The sequence below is a fragment of the Dromiciops gliroides genome, chromosome 5 (genome assembly GCF_019393635.1).
Source record: "Dromiciops gliroides isolate mDroGli1 chromosome 5, mDroGli1.pri, whole genome shotgun sequence".
NCBI classification, from domain to species: domain Eukaryota; kingdom Metazoa; phylum Chordata; class Mammalia; order Microbiotheria; family Microbiotheriidae; genus Dromiciops; species Dromiciops gliroides.
The window spans coordinates 90,753,323-90,778,650 of NC_057865.1; the positions used below are offsets into that span (position 1 = coordinate 90,753,323).

At 34.6% G+C, this 25,328-nt stretch overlaps 1 protein-coding gene across 2 annotated transcripts in view; it reads right to left on the reverse strand.

Annotated features, from left to right (window-relative positions):
- The window catches only part of ACTR3B (actin related protein 3B), a 106,473-nt gene that overhangs the window by 67,373 nt on the left and 13,772 nt on the right, over positions 1–25,328 (reverse strand). For both annotated transcript variants that reach the window (XM_043968261.1, XM_043968260.1), the window contains exons 2-4: positions 16,860–16,915; positions 8,478–8,602; positions 3,878–3,988 (exon numbers count right to left, since the gene is read on the reverse strand). In XM_043968261.1, the coding sequence (XP_043824196.1) occupies positions 3,878–3,988; positions 8,478–8,602; positions 16,860–16,915 (292 nt within the window). The remainder of the gene's footprint in view (positions 1–3,877; positions 3,989–8,477; positions 8,603–16,859; positions 16,916–25,328) is intronic.

The window sequence follows — 25,328 nt, forward strand, 5'->3', positions numbered from 1 at the left end:
TACATGTATAAGAATGAAAACATTTCCATATTAGTGACATAGTAAAAGAAAACAGGCCAGAAAAAAAAAGCCCTCAAGAAAAGTAAAGTAAAGAAAAAAATTATGCTTCAATTATTCAGACATCAGCAGTTCTTTCTCTGGGAATGGATCGCATTTTTCATCATAAGTCCAGAGTTGTCTTGGATCATTGTACTGTCGAGAATAACTAAGTCATTCACAGATGATCATCTTACAATATCGCTGTTACTTCAAACGCAGTACATTTCACTTTGCATCAGCTCGTGTAAGTCTTTCTGGGTTTTCCTGAGAGCATTCTGCTCATCATTTCTTACAGCAGCATAGTATTCCATCATAATCACATACCACAATTTGTTTAGCTATTCCTTAATTGATGGGCATCCCCATAATTTCTAATTCTTTGCCACCAGAAAAGAGCTGCTATAAACATTTTTGTACATATAGGTCCTTTTCCTTTTTATCTCTTTTTGGATGGTTTTACAGCCCTTTGGGCATAGTTCCAAACTGATCTACAGAATGGTTGAACAACTCTACCAATGTCCATTAACGTCTCATTTTCCCCATATCCCCTAAAATACTTGTCATTTTCCTCAGCAACTGGTATGAAATACTACCTCAGAATTGTTTTGACTTGTCTCTCTCTAATCAGTAGCAAGTTAGAGCATTTTCCCCCCATGGCTATAGATAGCTTTAATTATTTCATCTGAAAACTGTTCATATCATATTTATTGGGCAATGGCTCCCATTCTAATAAATTTGTCTCAGTTCTCTATATGTTTGAGAAATGAGTCCTTTATCAGACATGCTACCCCTTCCCCAGATCTTCCCTCCCTTCTATCATTCTCACCCTTATCCCCTTTCCTTCCTACTTTCCTGCAAGGTAAGATAGATTTATTTACACAAATGAGTGTATATGTTATATTCCCTCTTTGAGCCAATTCTGAGGAGAGTAAGGTTTACTCATTTCCCCTAACCTCCCCCATCTCTCCTCTACTGTATAAGCTTTTTCTTGCTTCTTTTATGTGAGATATTTTACCCTATTCCACCTCTCCCTTTCCTTTTTACCCAGGGCATTCTTCTATATATTTGGCTCTAATTGCTGAAATAAACAGAACTATAATTGTAAATAAATTACAAAAAACAATATTTTAAGTGTTATTCCATAAAACCTCTCCTTTACACTTTTCTGGGGAAAATACAATGTTAAAATATAAACTGAGAAACTACAATTAAGCAGTTATGGCAATGCTTGTCCTAACAGATTGCCAATTTTAACAGACATGATTATTAAGGATCTCACTCATTTCAAAAAAGCAAAAGAGCATTCTGGAGAGGAATATGATGACAACTTTCAGTGTTGGTTCAGGCATGAATCCATGAAGCATCTCCAAAGGTGAAGAACACCTGACAAGGGGATGCCAGTCTGTGAGACTGCTACAAAGAAACTACAACTTCTACACAAATTGGCGAGCACTCATTAGCAGATTGCATATAAAGCTCTGTCTGCTCATCAGGACTAGTTTCAAAGAATATAAAACAGACAAAGAACTACTTCATAAATCTTTTAACTACTGAAACAAAAAAAGTAAAGGTTTTTTTCTTATTATGCACAATCTAAGGAGATGTCTAAGGTGCTTTTGCCAATATATTTCAATATAAACCATTCCCACAACTTTCCACACAATCTACCATAAGAAAGAAGAAAGATAAAGAGGAGATTTTGTACCACATGAAATTGAGGGTCAAGAAAATGTCCTTGGGGGCAGCTAGGTGGTGCAGTGGATAAAGCACAGGCCCTGGATTCAGGAAACCCTGAGTTCAAATCCAGCTTCAGACACTTGACACTTACTAGCTGTGCGACCCTGGGCAAGTCACTTAACCCTCATTGCCCAGCAAAAAGAAAGAAAGGAAGGAAGGAAGGAAAAGAAAAAGTCCTGATAAATAAGAGGTCTGCACAGGCAAATGAATAGCAGCAAGCAGACAAGTAAATGGAGGCACCTAGGAGTTTTTCACAAGTATTATGAGGAATACAATGCAAAAAAAATGCAATAATAATACAGAAAATATGATGGGTTGAAGAAAATGAGCAAATTACAGAATGTATAAATTTATGTTAGGTAAGAGGGGTTCCAGAGAATAGAAAACCTAACAGAAAGTGTTTTAAAAATGAGCAAATTCCTAAATAAATGACTGTCATAAAATGGAAAAGTTGTTATAATGGATGGGTTTCTAAACTATATGAACATAAACATAAAACACTTTTTATATTAATAAAGTCAAATCTAAATAATTGTAAAAGCCAATATTTTAAAGTGACAATTTTACCTAACTAATCTATTTATTTAATGCCATCCCAATTAAACTACTTTTTTAAAAAATCTTACTGAGTTAGAAAAAAATAATAACAAAATTCATTTGGAAGAACAAAAGGTCAAAAATTTCAAAGAAACCAAGAGGAAAAAATGTAAAGGAAGAAGATTAGGTAGTATTAGACCTTAAACTATACTATAAGGTGAAAATATTGTTGAAGTGTAAAATGTAATTTTGATTACTTTAAATTAAAATTTTCTTGTATAAATAAAACCTATACAGTTAAGAAAAGAAGGAATAAAGAAAATTGGGGAAAACTTTCACAAAAGACAATCTCTCAGATAGGATGTAATTGGGTTGGAATATTGCTTTGGTATAGGGATTGATATGCTGGTTGATTTAGAAAAACAAAGAAAGACCTGGACTTATGAAGGAAGATGCTATCTACCTTCAGAGAAACAGATGACAAGTAGAAATAAGCATAGTACAGTCCTACACATATGTGTATGAGTGTATATATGTGTGTGTGTGTGTGTGTGTGAGTGTGTGTTTATAAATATCTATATGTATATAGGTATGTGTCTGTGTGTATCCATACTTAATTTAGCCTTTTTTCAGGAGGGATGGAGGAGGAGGGGGAAGAATAAAGCAAGAAGTACACAGCAGAGAACAAAAAACCTAAAAGGAAGCAAAGAAAAGCTGGGCAGCTTTGAAAATAATGTGGCTTTCTTTACTGTTTTATATTGAATCCTCTCTTATGTTCTACTGTGTACATAGCAATGTTGTTTTTTTCTCTTTTCTCATTTTCTATTTAAATTTAAAGTAAATTTTTAAATTTATAGAAAAAGGGGGGGTTAAATTTTTTAATTTAAAAAGGGATGATTTTCTGAATAGAAAATTAGTATATTTGGAAGTTAGAATATAAAAACAAAGATATCACTTTTTTAAGGTTTAAAAAAATGTGAAGGGCAGCTAGGTGGCACAGTAGACAAAGCATCAGCCCTGAATGCAGAAGGACCCGAGTTCAAATCTGACCTCAGACACTTGACACTTACTAGTTGTGTGACCCTGGGCAAGTCACTTAACCCTCATTGCCCCTCAAAAAAAAATAAATAAGTGAGTTAATGAATAAATAAATAAATAAAGTAGACAATATAAAAGAAATTAAAAAATGTGAAAATGGCATCTTGTCTCAGTTTCAAAACTCTACCGTAAAAATGGAAAAGGTGGAGGGGAGCAGCTAGGTGGCGCAGTAGATAAAGCGCCGGCCCTGGATTCAGGAGGACCTGAGTTCAAATACAGCCTCAGACACTTGACACTTACTAGCTATGTGACCCTGGACAAGTCACTTAACCCTCATTGCCCTGCCCCCCCCCAAAATAGAAAAGAATCCTGTCATCCCTATTGGGATGCCCTTAAGAGGAGTTTTAATAGGTCCTTAAATTTTCTCTAAAGGATACTAGCTTTTTAATATTTCATGTCATTTTAAAACTTGTACAGTCTAGCATTCATAAAAAATATTTCATTTCCCTCAGTTCAAAATACTCACCATTAAAAAATAGTGATCCTCAGGTTCAGCTCGAAGGTATTTAAAAATTACTTGTTCCATGAATCTTTCCATGAGATCCCAATCTTCAATTATACCATGTCTTATTGGCCACTGATGGAAGACAAAACAAAAATATGCAAAATTGTATTTCATATCATTGAATAATTGCCTAACAATAATTACATCAAAAGTTATTTATGAAAAAAAGAATGTCTATTTGGTAGGAGTTTAATTTATATATGAGAATATGTAAAAGCTACCAAAAATAATTTAGCTATATAACCAGACTTATTCTACCTACCTCTATGTTCTTCCTCATCCTCCCACTATTAAGTACCATATCTATCTTATGCAGTGTGGTAAAGACAGAGGCTACTGTATTATTAAGGCAAAAGCAACCCTACTATTTTTTTAAATCAAAGCTTCTTAAATTGTGGGTCATGACCCCATATGACCCCACTAAATGTGGGGGTCACAAAAAAATTGTCAATGGTAAAAGGATATGTATACCTATTTTATATACCTTCACACCCATAGTTGCATAAAAATTTCTTGGGCAGAAAGGGGTCAAGAATGGGAAAAGTTTAAGAAGTCCTGTTTTAAATCACTAAAGAAAATCTGTCATTTCTTCATTTTCAACCAATTTTTAAGTCTATGAAACCAATTCCACCTACAACCATAAATAAACCCCTCAAAGGTAAGAGAAATTGAGTTTAAATAGTCTCATGACACCTAGTAGAGGTCTCTCTCATATAATGGTGACACTCAAATGTTTACTAGCTAATTGAACTGGCTAAGAACCATAATGGCACATTAGATAACAGGGCATAAGGCTGAAACAACATATTAAAAAGTCACCTGAAAAAAAAAAGTCACCTGAAAGAACACAACTCATCTTCCCCCAAAACACCAACAGTTTTTCCTAACTTCTCTATTTCTGTTGAGGGTACCACTGACTCATCCAATGACTCAGGTTCAGAACCAGAGAAACCTCTTCATTCTCCATTCCTTCCCACCACCATCCCATCTATTGTCAAATCCTGTTCTTAAGTTCTCTAGTATCCATCTCTTCTCTTTACTCAGACTCGACTCAACTTTCATTACTTTCTAGGATAAAATATAAATTTCTCCATTAGCCATTAAAGTCCTTCATAATGTGGTTCCAATCTATTTTTTCCAGACTTATTTCAAATCATTTCCCCTCACCCACTCTATATTCTTGCCAAACTAGCCTATTTGTTGTTTTGTATATATGAAATTCTCTCCTGAACCTCCTTGCCTTTGAACAGGTTCAAAGTCAAAATGCTATATCTAAAATGCTTTCCCTTTGGAAATGCCCAGCTCTCTTCAAGACTCAGGTCAAGTGTCATTTCTTAAAACAAGGCTTTTTCTGACTGCCCCTCTCCCCGGATGCTAGTGCTCTCCCCTGATGCCAAGACTACTTTGTACATATTTTAAATTTGGCTATCTATATATGTTTTCTTCCCCATAGAATACAAGTTCCTTAAGATCAAGGGCTATTTTGTTTGTTTTTCATTCTCTAAAGTCTAGTTCTTGGTACATAGTAGGCACTTAATAAATGCTTCTTAAGCGGAATTGATTAGAAGATTTCTAAGATCCCTCTAAGTTTATTTTTTTAAACTTTTGATTATACTGATTCTTTTTATAATTTTCTTTTCATTACCATGAATTTAAATATCAACAATCATAAACATTTCCTTATACAAAGTACAAAGTTTTTTTCTAAGTAAATTTAACAGGGTGGTTAAAGTACTACCCTGTTTGACTATGTATACTTCTGAACTTCCCTGTGCACTTCCCTGTGTAATCTTTTAATGCTTTTAATGTTACATTGATGCTCCTCTTCCTATGAACTGAAGACAAATTTGTAAACTAAGAAAGACAAAGTCTTACCATTTTAATTAAACAAAAAAGCATCCCTTCTCTTATAACGCCCATGTACCTAGAACATGATATCAATAACAGCACTGCCTACTAGAAATCTGCTTTCTTTGATTCCTCTAAGTAAACTCCCTTTGCAAAAGACTCACATGCAAGTTTGGTAACCATTGCAGAGAAATAACCATTATAACACTATTGTAGAATATATCTGAATTATCTGTAGAAAGAAATAATTAAGAGATGTTCAAGCTATCTTTATCATCTCTGAAAAATGCCTGAAGAAACTTTGCTCCCATAATTACACTAAAACATACAAAAAAGCAGGATATGGTACCTTTAAATTTATCTCATAATTGAGGTTAGAGAACAAAACTTCATGGTAATCCATACTTTGAGGATCAGTTATTTACTTGTACTTCCCCTAAAAAAAATTACTTTAAACCTATTCTGAACCAAATGTAGAAGCTGATGTTAATTAAGGCTAAAACAAACATAAGCCTATGTTATACTGTGTTAAACCAAGTCTTAGAAGTAGTGAAATCTCTCCCTAAAAAGAAAAATCACAACTGACATATGTAATCTGTCTTTCTTACACTCTTCAAACTCCAAAGTCAATACCTTACAGAACACAATTCTTCAGTTGAGCAACCCCAAGCAATACACAAAAGACAAGTCACCCATAGGTTGGGCACCAAAGGAGCTAAATCATCGACCCTGACATGAAGTTAGCAACGAAAGTTAAATTAGAGTAAAACAGCTTTGGGTCAAGTAGGAACAAAAATAAATCACTTTGTTTCCACTGCTGATGGCATATCTTTATGTTAAACTTTTCTTATACTTGTTTAGTTGTTTTCAATCATGTCTGATCCTTTGTGAACCTCGAGATTTGTGACCTTTGGGATTTTCTTGGCAAAGATACTGGAGTGGCTTGCCATTTCCTTCTCCAGATCATTTTACAGATGAGTAAACTGAAGAAAATAGGGTTAAGAGACTTGCCCAGAGTCACACAGCTTGTAAGTATCTGGGGCCAGATTTGAACTTGGAAAGCTGAGTCTTCCTGATTCCAGACCCAGCACTCTATCCACTGTACCACCTCCCAGCCCTTTATGTTAAATAGTACTGAAAATTAATTCCTAATAACTTTCAATGTTAACAAACTAAGAAAACATGATGGATTAACATTAAGTGAATTTACATTTGGTTGGAAAGTCTTACTCAGAAAAGTTTTGATGGTTTAATATCAGTCGGTAAAGGCAGAAAGAGTGTAGATTAAGGAACGTTCCACAGAGGATTGTCTTAAGTTCCCATACTACTAATATTTTAATCAATTATGTGTGATGGAAAGCATTGCCAATAACACCAAAATGAATGAAGTGGCTCAGAACCTTTTGAGATAAGACTAGAATTGAAAACTGCTTTGACAAACATTAGTAGTAAGAGGATAAATAGAATGACGTTTAATAGAGAAATTCAAGGTTCTTCGCTTAGAATAAAGCAAAACAAACAAAAAGCCCACAAGTTTGGGAGAATGATTAATGAGTATTCCAAAGCATGACACAGAAAGATAATAAATTTTAAAATAACATTATAATAACTAGCACTTATATAGCTCTTACTATGTACCAGGTACTGTATGTATTATCTCATTTGAGTCACAACAGCTCTGGTAGATAGGTGCTATTATTATCCTCATTTTAGTTTACTGGGCCTCAGTTTCCTCATCTGTAAACTGAGGAAACTGAAGAAAACAAAGGTTAAGTGACTTGTCCAGTGTCACACAGCTAATAAGTGTCTGAGTCTACATTTGACTTCAGGTCTTCCTGATTCCAAGCCCAGAATTCTATCCATTGTGCCACCTAGCTGTCTGACACTAAATATGTACAAGTACACAACATAATAAAATAGTTACTGGCCATAAGGTGGCCATTACAGATTCAATAATCATATGCCTTCAAACTATATACACAACTTTATAATACACATATATACATCTGATAAAAGAGGGATATAATATACCAGGCCAAATACAAGTGTTATTACTATTTTAAATTTACTATTTTAAAAAACTAAGTATGATACTAGGCTATAGTAAGAATAGAATATATATCATTAAATAATCAATAAGCATTTATTAAGCACTTATCATGTGGTTACTAAGGAAACAAAGAAATGCAAAAAACAAAAATGAGAGAGATCTTCTTGTACAAGTCACTTAGCCTCTCTGAGCCTCAGTTTCCTCATCTGTAAAAAAGAAACTAGACTACATGACCTCTAAGGCCCCTTCCCCTCTAAAACTATAAGAAAGCCTATAAAAAAAGAAAAATGTATCTACTAGAAATCCTAGAAGCCTACAGATATATGAATATTGTAAAAGCTTAATTTATATCTAGTAAGTTTTTTCAAATAAAACAAGTTTCTTTTTATTTATGATTATTGCTAAAATGGTAAATTTTTAACTAACCACATGAGTGGGATAACATGCAGAGTATTGCTTCATTATTTTGTCTTCAGTGTTGTTTCCTAGATAGGATATTTTTTTCAAATATAATTATAAAAAACATGTCAAATTCCTCCCCAAAATTGGTAGATTATACGCCATTTTACACCCATCATTCTATGTCTCCCTTCCATTAATGCAGTCAGGAATCAACGCTACACTTGAAACAAGCAAGTTTGTTTTCTTATTTCCCAATATTACCTTTGTAGCATATGTAGGTTTGTCTATGGCTTCATCTCCTATAAAAAAGTCAAGGTCATCAACTCCCCTCAGTACTCTCCTTTGGGCCTGGTCAACTACTTTCGCTGACTCTCTGATAGCAATACCTTAAAACAAAAGCACAAAAATGTCCAGCATGAACATCATTCACTTAAATGAACAAGGAAATACAATGTGATTCTTAAATACAATGTGTAATTTCAAAACATTACATTTCAATCATCGTTCTTTTTCCTTTCCCTTACAACCACCCCATCCTCCAAAAGAAAAATCATTCAGGAAACATGCTACGAGAGGTTCATGAAAACCATGTTATTTTTCAGTGTAATTCAAAGAGACTAATCCATTCAGTTGCTATTAATGTTGACAGAAGATGCATAGTTGAATCTCCCTTGATCATTCCAAAAACTTCTTTAAGACAAGTAAATAAAAATACAGGATGAGTCACAGGAAAGGTGAGTAAAGAAAAAAAATGCTTGAAAAATTATCAATTAACTATGATTCTGAGCAAGACAAAATCAATTTAAGTTTTTAATGTGATTTCCAGACTTTCTTTACAATGCACTACTCCAGGTATCTTCACCTCCCCTACCAGACCCTTTTCATCTCCCTTTTAAGTGTTGTCTTCCCCCTTTAGAATGTAAGCCCCTTGAGAACAGGAACTGTCTTTCTTTCTGCTCATTTTTGTATTCCCTGTCCTTAAAAGTACAATGATTGGCACAAAGTATGCTGCTTAATAAATTTTCTTGCTGACTTGACTTGAACCTATTATGCTTGAAGTGTCACCTATTAACTATTTCTTTATCTAAAGTCACAAAAAACAATTATTATATGCTTAAACATTCCTCTCTATACCCACACTGTTATTTAAATGTGATCCTAAAATATATTAATAGAATGATAATGCCCTTACAGTATTTATGATAGAAAGCAAATACAAAGATCTGACCACATCATTCCGCAACTCAAAAACCTTCAGAGACTCCCTGTTGTCTTTAGGATAACATATAAAATCCTTACTCTAGCATTTAAAGCATGCCGATCTCCTCCATGCCTTCATTCCTCTCCAGGCTCCACTCCTGACTCTGTAGATCTCATTCTCTACCACATCCCAGAAGCCTTCTCATCCAGGAAAATCCCTGATCCCCTGGAGAAATTTCCTCTGTTTGGTAGTTACTACTGGAACATCCTTTATAAGGAAGTGCCCAGGTCAGCCATGTTCACTCTTTCATTCCTCTCCAAGCTTGGCTCTTGACAATGAGAATTTTATCCCCATTCCATAAACTCCAGACCCATTTCAGGGTCCTTTTTATACCTTGTCTTTCCCCGTTTGAATGCAAGCTCCCTGAGAACAGGGATTACCTTTTTGCTTGCATGGCTTTTGTATACTTAATGCTTAGCACAGTGCCTTGAACATAAGCATTTAATAAATACTTACTGACTTGACTCTACCTAGTTTCATGGCCTTATTTCACATTATGTTCCTTCATATACTAAGTATCACAAACAGTACTACCTCTGCCTTGATTTGCTCTTATACTCTTCTCCCTCCACACAGCTGTGCAGCTATGATTGTCCTGTCCTGGAATAGACTTCCTTTTCATCTCTGCTTGTTTCAATCCTTTCCTTTTGAGGCTCAGCTCAAAATCATTATGCTCCATGATACCTCTCCTCATCCTTTGAACTCCCAGGTGAAAAGAGAGAGCTCTCTATTAAAACTGTTCAAGAATATTTCGTCTCTACAACATTCTAACTTGTATCACATTTATTTTCTACATGTCCTGTTCCACACATTTCCCTCCCCATCCCTCCAATGTGGCTGGTCAGGAATCGTAAGGGTTTTTAAAAACAAATCTTTAACTCTCAAAATGTAGCATACTATATATACTTAATGTTTTAAATTAAACCACTGAATTGGAATGCATTTCATTGGTCCCAAACAAAAGATGTCAAATGATTTTGTAAAGTCAAAGCACTCTTAACTGACTGGAAAATAGTCCAACAATATTTAACTTAATTCATCACTACTTTAACACAGTCACGCCAGTTTGGATTTCTCATATTCCTGGAAGATTTCATTTGTGGTTATGGGTTTGGAATTTGTTTGTTTTTTCATATTGTCCACTATTTATTCAGATCTAAAGATCAATATCAAAGAGAGTTTTGGCTGAACACTACTGATACTATCACAAAGACAGAATTATTAAGTCATATTTCTGTTTATGTTCTCTGCTAGCACAAAATATGTTTAAAATTTACTTACCCCTGTAGAATCATCCCTCCAGTAGAAAGCTTTTAAAGCAGTCTTCAGAATTGCCAGGTACACAGTAAGTGCTATATAAATGTTCACTATTATTAGCTAGCATTAATTGAGCCAAATAAGATGCTAACTGGATTGTACTTTGAAGGAACTGTTTACAAAACATTATTCTAAAAAATAAAATTCAAGAACATGAAAAAACTGCTGAAATAAATAGGTTATCTTACATTTCTACAAGTTCTCACTTCATCAATGCTAACTACCCACTGACAAGGGAAAAAATTGAAGAGAAACTGAAAACTTTAAGACTAAGAAAAATATATCTTGAGGTGACTAAAAGAAGGATAGGGAAGGTGAAAAAAGACAAAAGTTCCCCAGCCTACTGCCCCCTTCTCTATAAATTCTCAATGTATTATGATTTTCATATCCTTTGAAGTTTAGAGTTGAAAGACCAGGGAGACAACAAATAAGGAAGCACTAAGAATATACTAGGTGGCACAATGGATAGAGTGCCTAAATTAAGAGGGCCCACAGACCTCTGGGGACAATCAGGTGGTGCAATAGATGTACCAGGTAACAATAGAGTACCAGGTCTGAAGTCAGGACTCATCTCCATGAGTTCAAATCCAGACTCTGACACTTACTAGCTGTGTGACCCTGGGCAAGTCAATTTCCTCATCTGTATACAAACTAGAGAAGGAAAAGTGGAAAACCACTCCAGTATCTTTGTCAAGAAAATACTAAATGGGGTAACAAAGAGTTGCCAAGACAAGAAAAAACTGAACAACCACAAAGGACATACTTAGTGAAAGTGGTAGAAGGAGTTAGTTCTGGGAATTAGTCTAAAAAACTGGGCCAAAAAATAAGATTATGTCAGAAATCGATCTGAAGGTACAGAAAACAAGAGTTATGAGTGGAGATAGGAGAACACTCAAAGTTACAGGCAAATTATTGGTTAAAGTGGTCTACTGAATAAAAATCAAAAGATCCATCAAAACTGATCATTCCATTTAGTGGTACCTACAAATAACTTGTGACAGACACTAACCAAAGAGAATATAAGCTCAAATTAAATCTCTCAGCTAGTGGACTGGTTTTGTAGAGCAGTTATTTCCAAATGTTTTTGGAAACTTATCTCCACTACAATTTAAAACAAATTTTTCAATCTACAGGTCTAATTATGAATACTTATTTGTAAATTACATATGTACTACTATACTATGAATTTAAAATTATAAAATATAAACAAAGTAAAAATTTAGAAAAATAAGAATAAATAACATTTTGAATTTTAATGTGTTTAATTTAAATTTTAAAAGTTAACGTAGGGGCCAGCTAGGTGGCACAGTGGATAGAGCACCGGCCCTGAAGTCAGGAGTACCTGAGTTCAAATCCGACCTCAGACACTTAATACTTACTAGCTGTGTGACCCTGGGCAAGTCACTTAACCCCAACTGCCTCACTTAAAAAAAAAAAAAGTTAACGTAGTTGGTTTTGGACATGGTAAATTTGAGATGCCTATGGGACATCGAGTTCAAGATGTCCAAAATGAAGTTTTTGACATATGATTATAGCTCACAAGAGAACTAGTATTAGATACAAAGATCTAGTAATCATCTACATAGAAATGTTAATTTAACCCACTGGAGTTGATAAGATCACTGAGTGAGATAATACAGATGAACAAGAACTCAAGACAGCTTGAAGAACACACATGGCACAGAAGAATCAGAAAGGGGACAAAAGGAAGAGTCCGAAAGAGAGAAGAACCAGCAGAGAGTAGTGTCACAAAAATCGAAAGGAAAAAGTAATGAGGAGAAAGTGATCAACAATGTTCAAGGCTACACAAAGGTCAAAAAAAAAAAATTTGGAAAATGCCCTCCAAGACCACCTTCTAACACTAAGGTTCTATACTTCTAAATCCAACAAAATAAGAAGCCAGAAAAAAACGAGACCTAAGAACTAGCAAATTCTCTTAAAATGTTAAAACATAAAGAACTCAATTAAAATTTCCACTCTTAATTTCACAAAAATGGTTCTCCATCACAGATTTAATGTGACAATAAAAAAATAAGGTTTCATCTACAAAGCCAATATATTTATCACTTGCCTCTATCTCCAAAAATGTGAGACTAATTTCTCCAAAAGATAAATTGTTATTTCCCCCAAAATGACAATTGTTAGAGGGGCTATGAGAAAATAAGTACATTAATAAAATATTGGTAGAGCTGGGAATTGGTCAATAAACAGTGACCCAGATATATCACAACTAAACCTGTACCCCAAAGCAATCAAAGAAAAGGGAAAAGGGACCCATATGTACAAAAATAATTATAACAGCATTTTGTTATACAAAGAGCTTGAAACCTAAGAAGAGGGATAACTAGGGAAAAACTGAACAAATTGTGGCAAATGACTGTAATGGAATATTATTGTGCTGTAAATAATGATGATAGGGGATAGTTTCAAACATACCTGGGAAGGCTTATATGAACTGATGCATAACCAGGAAAATAATTAAACAATAACAATACCACTACAAAGACAAACAACTTTGAAAGACTTAAGAACTCTGATTAATTTAATGACTACCCATAATTCCAGAGGACCAATGAGGTGACAAGCTCAAGATGTAAGCTTCAATAGCATAAAATTGCACTGACTTTTGAAATAGCTTGTATCTTAGGATGTTGACAATGTGGGAATTTTTTTTTTTGCTTGACTATGCTTATTTGTTACAAGGGTTTTGATTTTATTTTTTCTTTTCCAATGGATGGGGCAAGGGGAAGCAGTAAAATACAAGTCTGTTAATTTAAAAATAATAAAAATAATAAAGGGGCAGCTAGGTGGCGCAGTGGATAGAGCACCAGCCCTGGAGTCAGGAGTACCTAACTTCAAATCCAGCCTCAGACACATAACACTCACTAGCTGTGTGACCCTGGGCAAGTCACTTAACCCCAATTGCCTCACTAAAAAAAAAAATAATAATAATAATAATAAAGTTTTTTTTTCAATTTGGGGAAAGTGGAGGGGTTATAATAGGGCAGTCAAAAAAAGAAAGAGGGGGCAGCTAGGTGGCGCAATGGATAAGGCACTAGCCTTGGATTCAGGAGGACCTGAGTTCAAACCCAGCCTCAGACACTTACTAGCTGTGTGACCCTGGGCAAGTCACTTAAACCCCATTGCCCTGCAAAAAAAAAAAAAAAGAAAGAAAGAAAAGAACATCACCAAACATTTTTAAATACATAAAAGAGATCAGAAGAAAGGACAGAAATAATCAAAGACAAGCAGAATAGCTTCAAAAGTTATATGCTGAATTTATTATATATTTTAAATGAAAAAAGTGTATATAATGGAGATTTGCAGTTTCAGAGACAATCCTCTTTTTCTGTTCTATCCTCTATTTCCAAATATAAATGCCCATTTTATTTGGTGTTTGTCAAGTTCAGAATTTTTTAAACATAAATTTAAATTTTAAAAAAATTTAAAAGAAGGCAATGAAATAAAACAATGTAAGGCTAGCAAGCTCTCTTAAGTTAGGCTTCACAAGATAACTGCAGTGTGAAGGATTTGCTATGGTCATGGATCTCTTATCTTCTGATCTGCAGAAATTCAGAAATTAAAATTTGATCAAATGGATACCAGTCACCAGGTAATTGATATTGTTATTGCAACAACCAACCTCACAAGAAATTGATTCATAAAATGAAATGCCAATTTATTCATTTACAATGAGGATATGTCTTTCTAGTTACCAAAATGCTAATATCTACTATATAAGGCACACTTTCCAAGTATCAAGGTAACTATGAAAACAAATTAATAATCAGATGGTATGGTCAGCATGGAATCAGAATAAAGAGAATTAAATAACCAACCATAGGGAATATTTCATCTCTATACCATAGAAGAGTCCATTGAACTATGTTTGGCTCCATTGTGAAACATTTTTTTACTGACCAGGTCATTCAAGTCTACCAGATGAGATCTTTCCCTTAGATATGCATTAACAAAATTTTGTTCTTCAACTTTTTTTTTCATAATCCATATGTCAAACAGAGTTTGCAGACCCCTTTTTCCTTTGAAATACAATCTTGAGGGTCTTCATCTGTGAGTCTATACCCAACAGTAAGTACTAGCTCTCCAACTAAGCAATAATGGTGGCCACTCACCCTATACCATACAATTGTACAATGCTCCCTAAGGTCACAGGTGTTTGTAAAAAACTAGCTTGACTTATATACCACTAATATTGGTAGCCTAGATCCAAAAAGTAACATTAGTAAACCTGGCAAGTCCTCAAAATATAACCCTTGTGTCATTTAAAGGTCCCAGATCCTTTTGATAGATGTGCCAGGTTAAAATCTTAAGGACTTTCCTCTAATAAAAACTTTAACAGCTCATGTCTGAGCTGAACATGTCACAGAAAGGCAAATATATCATATAAATCCACTGGGCCTTCCCATTTGCCCTCCCAATGAGTGCTCTGGATCACAATTCTTTGCCATCTAGACAGCTGATGCACCCTCAAGAAAGCAAAGCCTTATTATTCAACTGCCTATGCACCCCTCTAGATGACTAGATTCAGTCATTCATTCTGCTGCTCTGTCATCTAAAGTCTAGACTCTAGACTACCAGGCCAACACCTGAAAGATTTCCAGGCATCTCTATTTGTCCAAGAGCTACATCCTATAGCCCCCTTATTAAGATGTAAGCTCCTTGGGGGCAGAGGCTATCTATCTCACTTTTGTATTTTTACTTCCAGCACTCAACACAGAACATGGTACACAGTAAGTACTTAATAAATTTTTTTCATTAATTCATTCATTTATTCATTCATTTTTTTCTTTATTCCCACTTAATCACTGTGAACATCTGAATTTGATTCATTTTTAGTTCTCTGCCAGTAATGATCAGTCTTCTTGCAATCAAAAATCCTCCAAAGAGCATCTGGATATAGTTTGATGCCATCAGGCCCCACCACCACCCCACCCTCCAAAAGCCCACCTTTGGCAAAGGCAAGGGAGGAAAAGAAAGAGGTTGGCCCTCCCTCACCAGGAAGTTCAAGACAAGTTCTATCCCTTATCCCAAGCCTTACTGCCACCTATGCCAAAATTATGGTATATTTTATATTACTTACATTTTTAGTACCTCTACTGCTACATTTATCTCCAAAAAATCTATACTTATAAAGTAGAATTTTGTTAATACATGGGCCATATTTCCAAGGAGAACTAATACTCTCCATTACATAATTGCTCTTCTTTATTTTAAGTCAATTCAGTAAACATTTATTAAGCACCTACTATGTGCCAGGCACTGTGCTAAGCTAATTACAGAGACCTGTTGATTTTATCCCTCTTGTTGTTGTTGTTTTTAGTTGTGTCCAACTCTTACTGATCCCATTTGGGGTTTTCATAGCAAAGACAGAGGTTTGCCATTTCCTTCTCCAGCTCATTTTGCAGAGGAGGAAACTGAGGCGAACAGGGTTAAGTGATTTACCCAGGGTTACACAGCTAGTAAGAGTCTGAGGCTAGATTTAAACTCAGGAAAGTGAGTCTTCCTGACTAAAGATCTGATACTTGCCACCTAATTGCCCAGAAAGGTCTATGGGACTTCAATTTAGGCCAATAACCCTCAATTTACTGACTAAAAGTAAATATAAATATGCAAAGAGACATACAGATAAACAGACAGAAAGAGAGAGAAAACTCCTTCAACCGGGTAAGAAGTGCAAACCAGGCAATTTGGCCCAAAAATGTATTACCCCCCCCCAAAAAAAAAGGATTATTCTTTTATTTGAAGTTACCAGTTCATTTTGAGGATATACAGGCACATTTCCTGGGTCACTTAAGTATTTCTAACTGAAATTATAGGTATTTCTAACCAAGACACTAGCCAGATTTACAAGCTGAAATCCCAGGAACCGTGATTATAGGCAACTGAAATAGAAGTAAAGAAAAAACAAGGAAACTGTCTCTAATGAGTATTTATAAAAACCTAAGACTAAATTTCAGGATGCCAAAGAGCTAGGAAACTAGTATATTCAAAACAGTTTCAGAAAACATAATCTTCATGAACATACAACTTAAGTTTCTACTTACATGATGGTATAATGAACTGGGGTTCAGTGTTGCCTGCATAGCCAAGCTTGGTATACCTATAAGCACAAAATCATTGAGAGATGTTTAGACAACAATAATTTTCATATTTTCGTAGCCCTGAAATTCTAAGACTCAACTTACTACAGTGAAATGGGTAAAATATTTTATTTCAAATTTCAGATATTAAAGTAATTATAAAAACAAAAAATATTATTCTACTAATTATTTCTATTACATCCTAACTGAAAGGTTTTTTTTTCTGTTTCACAAACTTCGTTACCTTATAAATCTTATTAAATCATTTTAGAATACTGTATCTAGTCTACTGAGGCAAGGAGGTGGCACAATGAATGGAGGTGATGGGCCTAGAGTTAGAAAGGTTCCTCTTCCTGAGTTCAAATCTTGCCTCAGACGCTTACAAGCTTTGTGATTCTGGGCACGCCACTTCACCCTGTTTACCTCAGTTTCCTCATTTGTAAAATGAGTTAGAGAAAGAAATGACAAACCAATTCAGAATCTTCACCAAAAAAACCTAAAATAGGGTCATGAAGAGTTAGACATAACTGAAAAAGAATGAACAAGAAAATCTAAACTATTAAATGAGTCTAGAATAGTCTAGAAACGTTTATCACACTCATTTTAGAATACATCCAAGTTTCTATCCAGAAACTCCATAAAAGAAATTGCAGGAGTCTTAAGTAAAATAAAATGTTAATATACTACATCCTGCTCCACAAACATTTGTTAAACTCACAAGTGTGTGTGTGTATATACATCTTTTTAAATGGAACCATCTGCTAGATATAAGAAGTTGGAAAGCAAGAAGTAAATTTGAAAGTCTCATCAGCTGTTCTCTTCTTATTAGGACCTCTGTAATTCATAGCAATACTTAAAGTTCTGGGCAATAATCTATCATTCTTTACTAATGTTTGGAATGGATAAAAATTTGTCACAGCAGCCATACATGCAGTTAACTATAATAAATTCCATTCTGCAAGTTATTTCAAGACATGTTCCACTAAATTCTTAAATATGGCAACATAAAATCTACATTACATATATATATATATATATATATATATATATATATATATATATGATTCTTTAGAAAATAATATAAGCATTCAGAGCCAAGATGGCAGAGTAGAAGCAGCATTATAGCTGAGCTCTCCAAACATTCCCCTGTAGACAACTTTAAAATAACATATCAAATCGAATTCTGGAGCAGCATAGCCAACAAAAGGCCAAAGTGAGACATTTTTCCAGCCCAAGACAACTTAGAAAGTCAGTAGAAGAGGTCTGGCAACACCTGTTAGGCCTTGAAGGCAGCTGCTCAGCTGAGAGACAGTAAGGGAATGGATCAAATGGTCAGAAAGAGATTGCAAGGGATCCTGAGCTGACAGTGGGCACATGACTGGGCACTGTTTGGCAATTCCACTGCCCATATACAATTTGGGGTCATACTACATGACAGAGAAGAAAACTTTGTGGTCAGACACAAAAGGAACACTAGCACTTATGGCTGAAGGAATGCAGAGGCTCTTACTAGGTAAAGACCAGAGCACAAACAAAAATAATCCCACCTCTTCCAAGAAAATGCCACTTGGAAAGCACCAAAAACTTGCTGATCACCCAGAACTAGCTCTGAAAAGAGCAGCATGAAAAAGCCTGAAGCTTGGCACAGTGTTTCCCCATTCCCAGGAGAACACAGCCTAACTTTAAAAGTTCAAAGTCAAGAGGCAGCTAGGTGGCGCAGTAGGTAGAGCACCAGCCCTGGAGTCAGGAGGACCTGAGTTCAAATTCAACCTCGGACACTTTATACTTACTAGCTGTGTGACCCTGGGCAAGTCACTTAACCCCAATTGCCTCATCCAAAAAAAAAAAAGGTTCAAAGTCAAGAAACAGGTTGGACAAATGAGCAAACAAATAAAAAGAAGTTGACTATCTGAAGCTATTGTGGTAGCTGGAAAGATGAAAATGCAAATTCAGAAGAAGACAACAATGTGAAAACAGTTTCAAGCAAAGCCTCAAAGAAAAATGCAAACTGGGGGCAGCTAGGTGGCACAGTGGATAGAGCACTGGCCCTGGAGTCAGAAGAACCTGAGTTCAAACCCAGCCTCAGATACTTAACACTTACTAGCTGTGTGACCCTGGGCAAGTCATTTAACCCCAACTGCCTCACCAAAAAAAAAGAATAGAAAAAAAGAAAAATGCAAACAATGCAAAAATAATAATTCCTAGAAGAGTTAAAGAAAAGAGAAGAGAAAAAATTGGGAAAAGAAATGAGAGTGGTGCAAGGAATTTATGAAAAGAGAATTAACAGCCTAATAAAAGAGGCACAAAAAATGCTAAAGAAAATACTACCTTAAAAACCAGAATTGGCCAAATAGTAAAAGGGGTACAAAAATTCACTGAAGAAAAAAAACTCCTTAAAAAGCAGAATTGGGGGGAAAAAATCATTTAAAAAGTAGAACTGGCCAAGTCGAAAGGAGGTACAAAAATTCACTAAACAAAAGAACTCCTTAAAAAGCAGAACTGACCAAATGGAAAAAGAAAGACAAAAGCTCACTAAAGACAATATTCCTTACAAATCAGAATTAGGAAAATAGAAACTAATGATTCCATGAGACATCAAGAAACAATAAAACAAATTTGAAAGAAAAAAATTGAAGAAAATGTGTACTGTCTCATAAGAAAAACAAAAGATCTGGAATTAAGATTAAGTAAAATAAAGTAAGGATGAAATAAGGTTGAGGATAGATAACTTAATAATTATTAAATGTCTCAAAAATGAAAGGGGTGAACTTAATACCAATAAAGATGAACTTAAGACAATTATTAGAAACTATTTTGCCCAATTATGTACCAATAAATTTGACAATCTAAATGAAACAGATGAATATCTACTAAAATTTAAATTACCCAGATTAACAAAAGAAATAAAATACTTAAATAACCCAACTTTAGAAAAAGAAATTGAACAAGCCATCAATGAACTTCCTAAAAAGAAATCCCCAGGACCAGATGGATTCACAAGTGAATTCTACCAAACATTTAAAGAACAATTAATCCAATACTATATAGATTATTTGAGAAAATAAGTGGAGTCCTACCAAATTCCTTTTATGAGACAAATATACACAAACCCAGAAAAGCTAAAACAGTGAAAGAAAAGTATAGAACAATCTCCCTAATGAATATTGATACAAAAATTTTTAGATAGAATACTAGCAAAAAGATTACAACAATATATTACAAGGATGATACACTATGATCAGGTGGGATTTATACCAGAAATTCAGGCCTCGTTCAGTACTAGGAAAACTATCAGCATAACTGACATATCAATAATAAAACCAACAGAAATCATATGATTATCTCAACAGACAAAAAAAAGGCCTTTGACAAAATACAGCACCCATTCTTATTAAAAACACTAAATGGAGCTTACCTTAAAATAAGTAATATTTATCTAAAACCATCAGCAAGCATTATCCATAATGGGGATAACCTAAAAGCCTTCCCAATACAATCAGGGGTGAAGCAAGGATGCCCATTATCACTTCTATTATTTAATATGAAAGAAGGTGGTCTAACAGTACCAGATCACAAACAGTAAAAATCAGAACAATCTGGTACTGGCTAAGAAACAGAGAGATGGATCAATGAAACAGAATAGGTACAAATTACACTTATAGTAAATTACTATAATAATCTAGTATATGATAAACCCAAAGATCCAAGCTTTTGGAACAAAAACTAATTATTTGACAAAAACTGCTGGGAAAACTGGAAATAATATGGCAGAAACTAGGCATAGACCAACATCTCACACCATATACTAAAATAAAGTCAAAATGAATACATGATTTACACATAAAGGGTGATAACTATAAGTAAATTCAGATTTATGGACAGAGGAAGAATTTAGGCCCAAAGAAGATATAGAGAGCAGTACAAGATGTAAAATAGATAATTTTGATTATAAAAATTTTGTAAAGGTTTTGCACAAAAAAAAATTATAACCAAGATTATAAGGGAAGCAGAAAACTGGGAAAGAACTGTTGAAACAAGTATCTCTGATAAAGGCCTCATTTCTCAAATATATAGAGAACTGAGTCAAATTTATGAAAATACAAGTCATTCCACAATTAATTGATAAGCGGTCAAAGAATCTGAACAGGTAGTTTTCAGACAAAGAAATCAAAGCTATCTATAATCATATGAAAAAATACTCTAGATTACTACTTATCAGAGAAATGCAAATTGAAACAACTATAAGGTATCACCTCAAACCTATCAGAGTGGCAAATATAACATAAAAGAAAAATATTGGATCTTGGAGATGTGGGAAAACAGGGATGCTAATCAACTGTTGGAGGATTTGTGAAAAGATCCAACCATTCTAGAAGGCAATTTGGAACTACGCCCAAAGGGTTATAGAACTGTGCATACCCTTTGATCCAGCAATACCACTGCTAGGTTGATATCCCAAAGACATCCCCCAAAAGAGAAAAAGACCTATTTGTACAAAAATATATTTATAGCAGCTCTTTTTGTGGTGGCTAAGAATTGGGAATGAAAGGAATGCCCATCAATTGAGGAATGGCTAAATAAGCTGTGGCATATGATGGTGATGAAATATTATTGTGCTATAAGAAATGAAAAGCAGGATGATTTCAGAAATATCTGGAAAAGATTTGTATGAACTAATGTATAATGAAGTGAGCAGATACAAGAGAACACTGTGCACAGTGACAGCAATATTGTTTGATGAACTCTGAATGACTTAACTATTCTCAACAGTACAATGATCCAAGACAATCCCAAAGGACTAATGATGAAGCACACTTCACCTCCAAAGAAAGAACTGATATTGATTGAACACGGACTGAAGCATGCTATTTTTCACTTTCTTTTTCTATTTTCTTCAAGTTTTCTTATACAAAAAGACTAATATGGTACTGTTTTACATAACTGCATATGCATAACCTATATCTAATTGCTTATTGCCTCAGGAAAGGGAGAGGGGAGGGAAGGAGAGAGAGAATTTGAAACTCAAAACTTTAAATAAAAATGTTTATTATTGGTTTGGGGGTTTTGTTTTGATCTGGTTTTTTGCAGGGCATTGAGGGTTAAGTGACTTGCCCAGGGTCACACAACAAGTAAGTGTCAGTGTCTGAAGCTGGTTTTGAACTCAGGTCCTCCTGAATCCAGGGCTGGTTCTTTATCCACTGATCTACCTACCTGTCCCATTTTGTTTTTTGGTTTTTGTTTTTAAATAAACTAAGTACACAAGCAAAAGAAATTGGTTTTGATTCAGTTCCCTATCTGAGAAATAAAGCCTTTATCAGAGAAATTTGCTGTATAAATTTTTTATATTACTTCATTGTCTATGGTTTTGTTTGATCATTATCTATTCTAATTCCTTTAATTTCTTTTTCTTCTCATTGCTATAGCTACATTTCTAGTACAATATTAAATAACGGAGGTGATAATGGACATCTTTGCTCACTGATGGTTTTAGATAAATAGTCCTTATCATTTTAAGGTAAACTCCAATTATTCCTATGATCTCTAATGTTTTTACTAGGAATGAGTGCTCTATTTTGCCAAAGGCTTTTCTGAACCTATTGAGATAATCATATGATTTCTGTTGGTTTCGTTATTGATATGGTCAATTATGATGATAGTTTTCCTAATGTTGAACCAGGCCTGAATTTCTGATATAAATCCCACCTGGTCAGAGTGTATTAGCCTTGTGATATATTGCTGTAATCTCTTTGCTAGTATTTTATTTAAAATTTTTGCATCAATATTAATCTGTTAAAAAAATTTTAAGCCATTCCCCAATTAATAAATGGTCAGAAGATATGAACAGGCCGTTTTCAGAAGAAATCAAACTATCTATAGTCATGAAAAAGTGCTCTAAATCAAAGTTTCTTAAACCATGGGTCACAACGCCCATGTGGGGTCACCTAACTGAATGTGGGGGGTTATGAAAAACGTTGGAGTAAATGTTTGATTTGTATACCTATTGTATATACCTATATACCCAGGGTCACATAAAAATTTCTCAGGCAAAAGAGGGTTGTGAGTGAAAAAAGTTTAAGAAGCCCTGCTTTAAATTACTATTGATTAGAAAAATACAAATTAAAACAACTTTGAAGTACCACCTCACAGCAATCAGATTAGCTAACATGACAGAAAAGGAAAATGACAAATGCTGGTGGGGATCTAGAAAAACAAAAACATACACTGTTGGTAGAGTTGTGAACTGATCCAACTATCCTGGAGACCAACTGGAACTATACCCAAAGGACTATAAAATTAACCCAAGGGGCAGCTAGGTGGCGCAGTGGATAAAGCACTGGCCCTAGATTCAGGAGGTCCTGAGTTCAAATCCAGCCTCAGACACTTGACATTTACTAGCTGTGTGACCCTGGGCAAGTCACTTAACCCCTCACTGCCTTGCAAAAAAAGAAAGAAAGAAATGATGAGCAGGATGGTTTCAGAAAAATGGGAGGTTTTGAGTGAACTGATAACAAAGTGAAGTGAGCTGAACCAGGAGATCATTGTACAAAGTAACAGCAATATTATGATGATGATCAGTGAAAGACTGATCAATACAATGGTCTAAGACAATGCCAAATGATTCATAGTGAAAAATGCTATCCATGTCCATTGATGAACTCTGAGTGCAAAATGAAGTTTAATTTTTTCACTTTATTTTTCTTGCTTTTTTGCAACATGGCTAATATGGAAATGTGTTTTGCATGATTTCAAATATATAATTGATATCATATTGTTTGCCTTCTCAGTGGGTGGGGGAGTGGTGTGAAGGAGAGAATTTGGAACTAAAAATATTTTTAAGATGTTAAAAACAAATTATATTTTCTTTAAAAGAATTTAGGATTTTAAAATGCACTTAGCCATACATTGTTAACACTAATTTTTAAAAACATATTTTTTAATTAAGGTGTATAGAAGAGGGAAAAGCAAGTTAATTCCATTTATTAATTTAGTCATCATCCCACAATATGCAGTGAAAGATCTTAAAGTACTCTCAGTTATATTTTTAAACGTCAGTCAGCAAGCACTTAAGTGCTTACTATGCGCATATATATATATACATATAGTAAATGGACTGTTCCAGCCACAGAAATGTAATCTCTTTGCTCAGCCACCCAATCCAAAACCAGAATATCCACTACTCCAAAAGTTTTCTCACCCATTTCATTAGTGAGACAATAATCATTAAGAGCTTAGAGAATGGAGATCACCTGAGAGCAGAGGGCTTGCTAGTATTCCTGCAAGGACCAAGTGGATAAAGGAGAATGAAAGTGAACTTGGAAATGCCTGTTGACACAGGAGATCCAATTATTCAGCACAACTCAAATGTTTCCCGGGAATCACTTTACACATAGCCTGCTCCAGAGCAGCAGCTCCAATAAGAGATAAGTATTTGACTAATTTTACTCATGTATCACTAACATTTAAGAAATGATGACAAAGAGCAGCTAGGTGACACAGTGGATAAAAGCACCAGCCCTGGATTCAGGAGAAAGTGAGTTCAAATTTGGACTGAGACACTTGACACTTACTAGCTGTGTGACCTTGGGCAAGTCACTTAACCCTCACTGCGCCACACACCAAAAAATGATGACAAAACTATTTGTGACAAAGGTTTTATTTTTCTTTTTTAATATGAGGGGAGAAGTGGGAATAAAAAAAATAGATTTTTAAGTGAAATAATTTTTTTAATTGATGACACCAGTGTTTTTTGATAAAGGCCTCATTTCTAAAATATATAGATAACTGAATCAAATTTATAAGAGTATAAGTCATTCCCCAATTGATGGATATGGCCAAAGTATATGAACAGGCAGTTTTCAGATGAAAAAATTAAAACTATCTATAGTCATGTGAAGAAATGTTCTAAATCACTATTGATTAGAGAAATGCAAATTAAAACAACTCTGAGGTATTACCTCATACCTATCAGATTGGTTAATATGACAAAAAGGGAGAAATGATAAATGTTGAAGATGTGGGGAAATTGGAACACTACAAAAGTATTTATAGCAGTTCTTTATGTAATGGAAAAGAATTGGGAACAAAGGGCATCTCCATCACCTGGGAAATGGCTGAACAAGTTAGGGTATATAAATGTGACAAAATACTATTGTGTGCTGTAAGAAATAATAAAGGAGATGGCTTCGGAAAAACCAGAGAAGACTTGTATGAGCTGATGCAGAGTAAAATGAACATACCTAGGAGAATAATTTATACACTAACAGCAACATTGTAAAGATAATCAACTATGAGAGACTTAATAACCCTAACCAATCACAATTCCAAAAGACTCAGAATGAAACATGCTATCTACCTCCAAATAGAGAGCTGATGAGATTGCGGACTAAAGCATATTCTTTTTCTTTATTTTTTATTTTGGACATGGCTAATGCA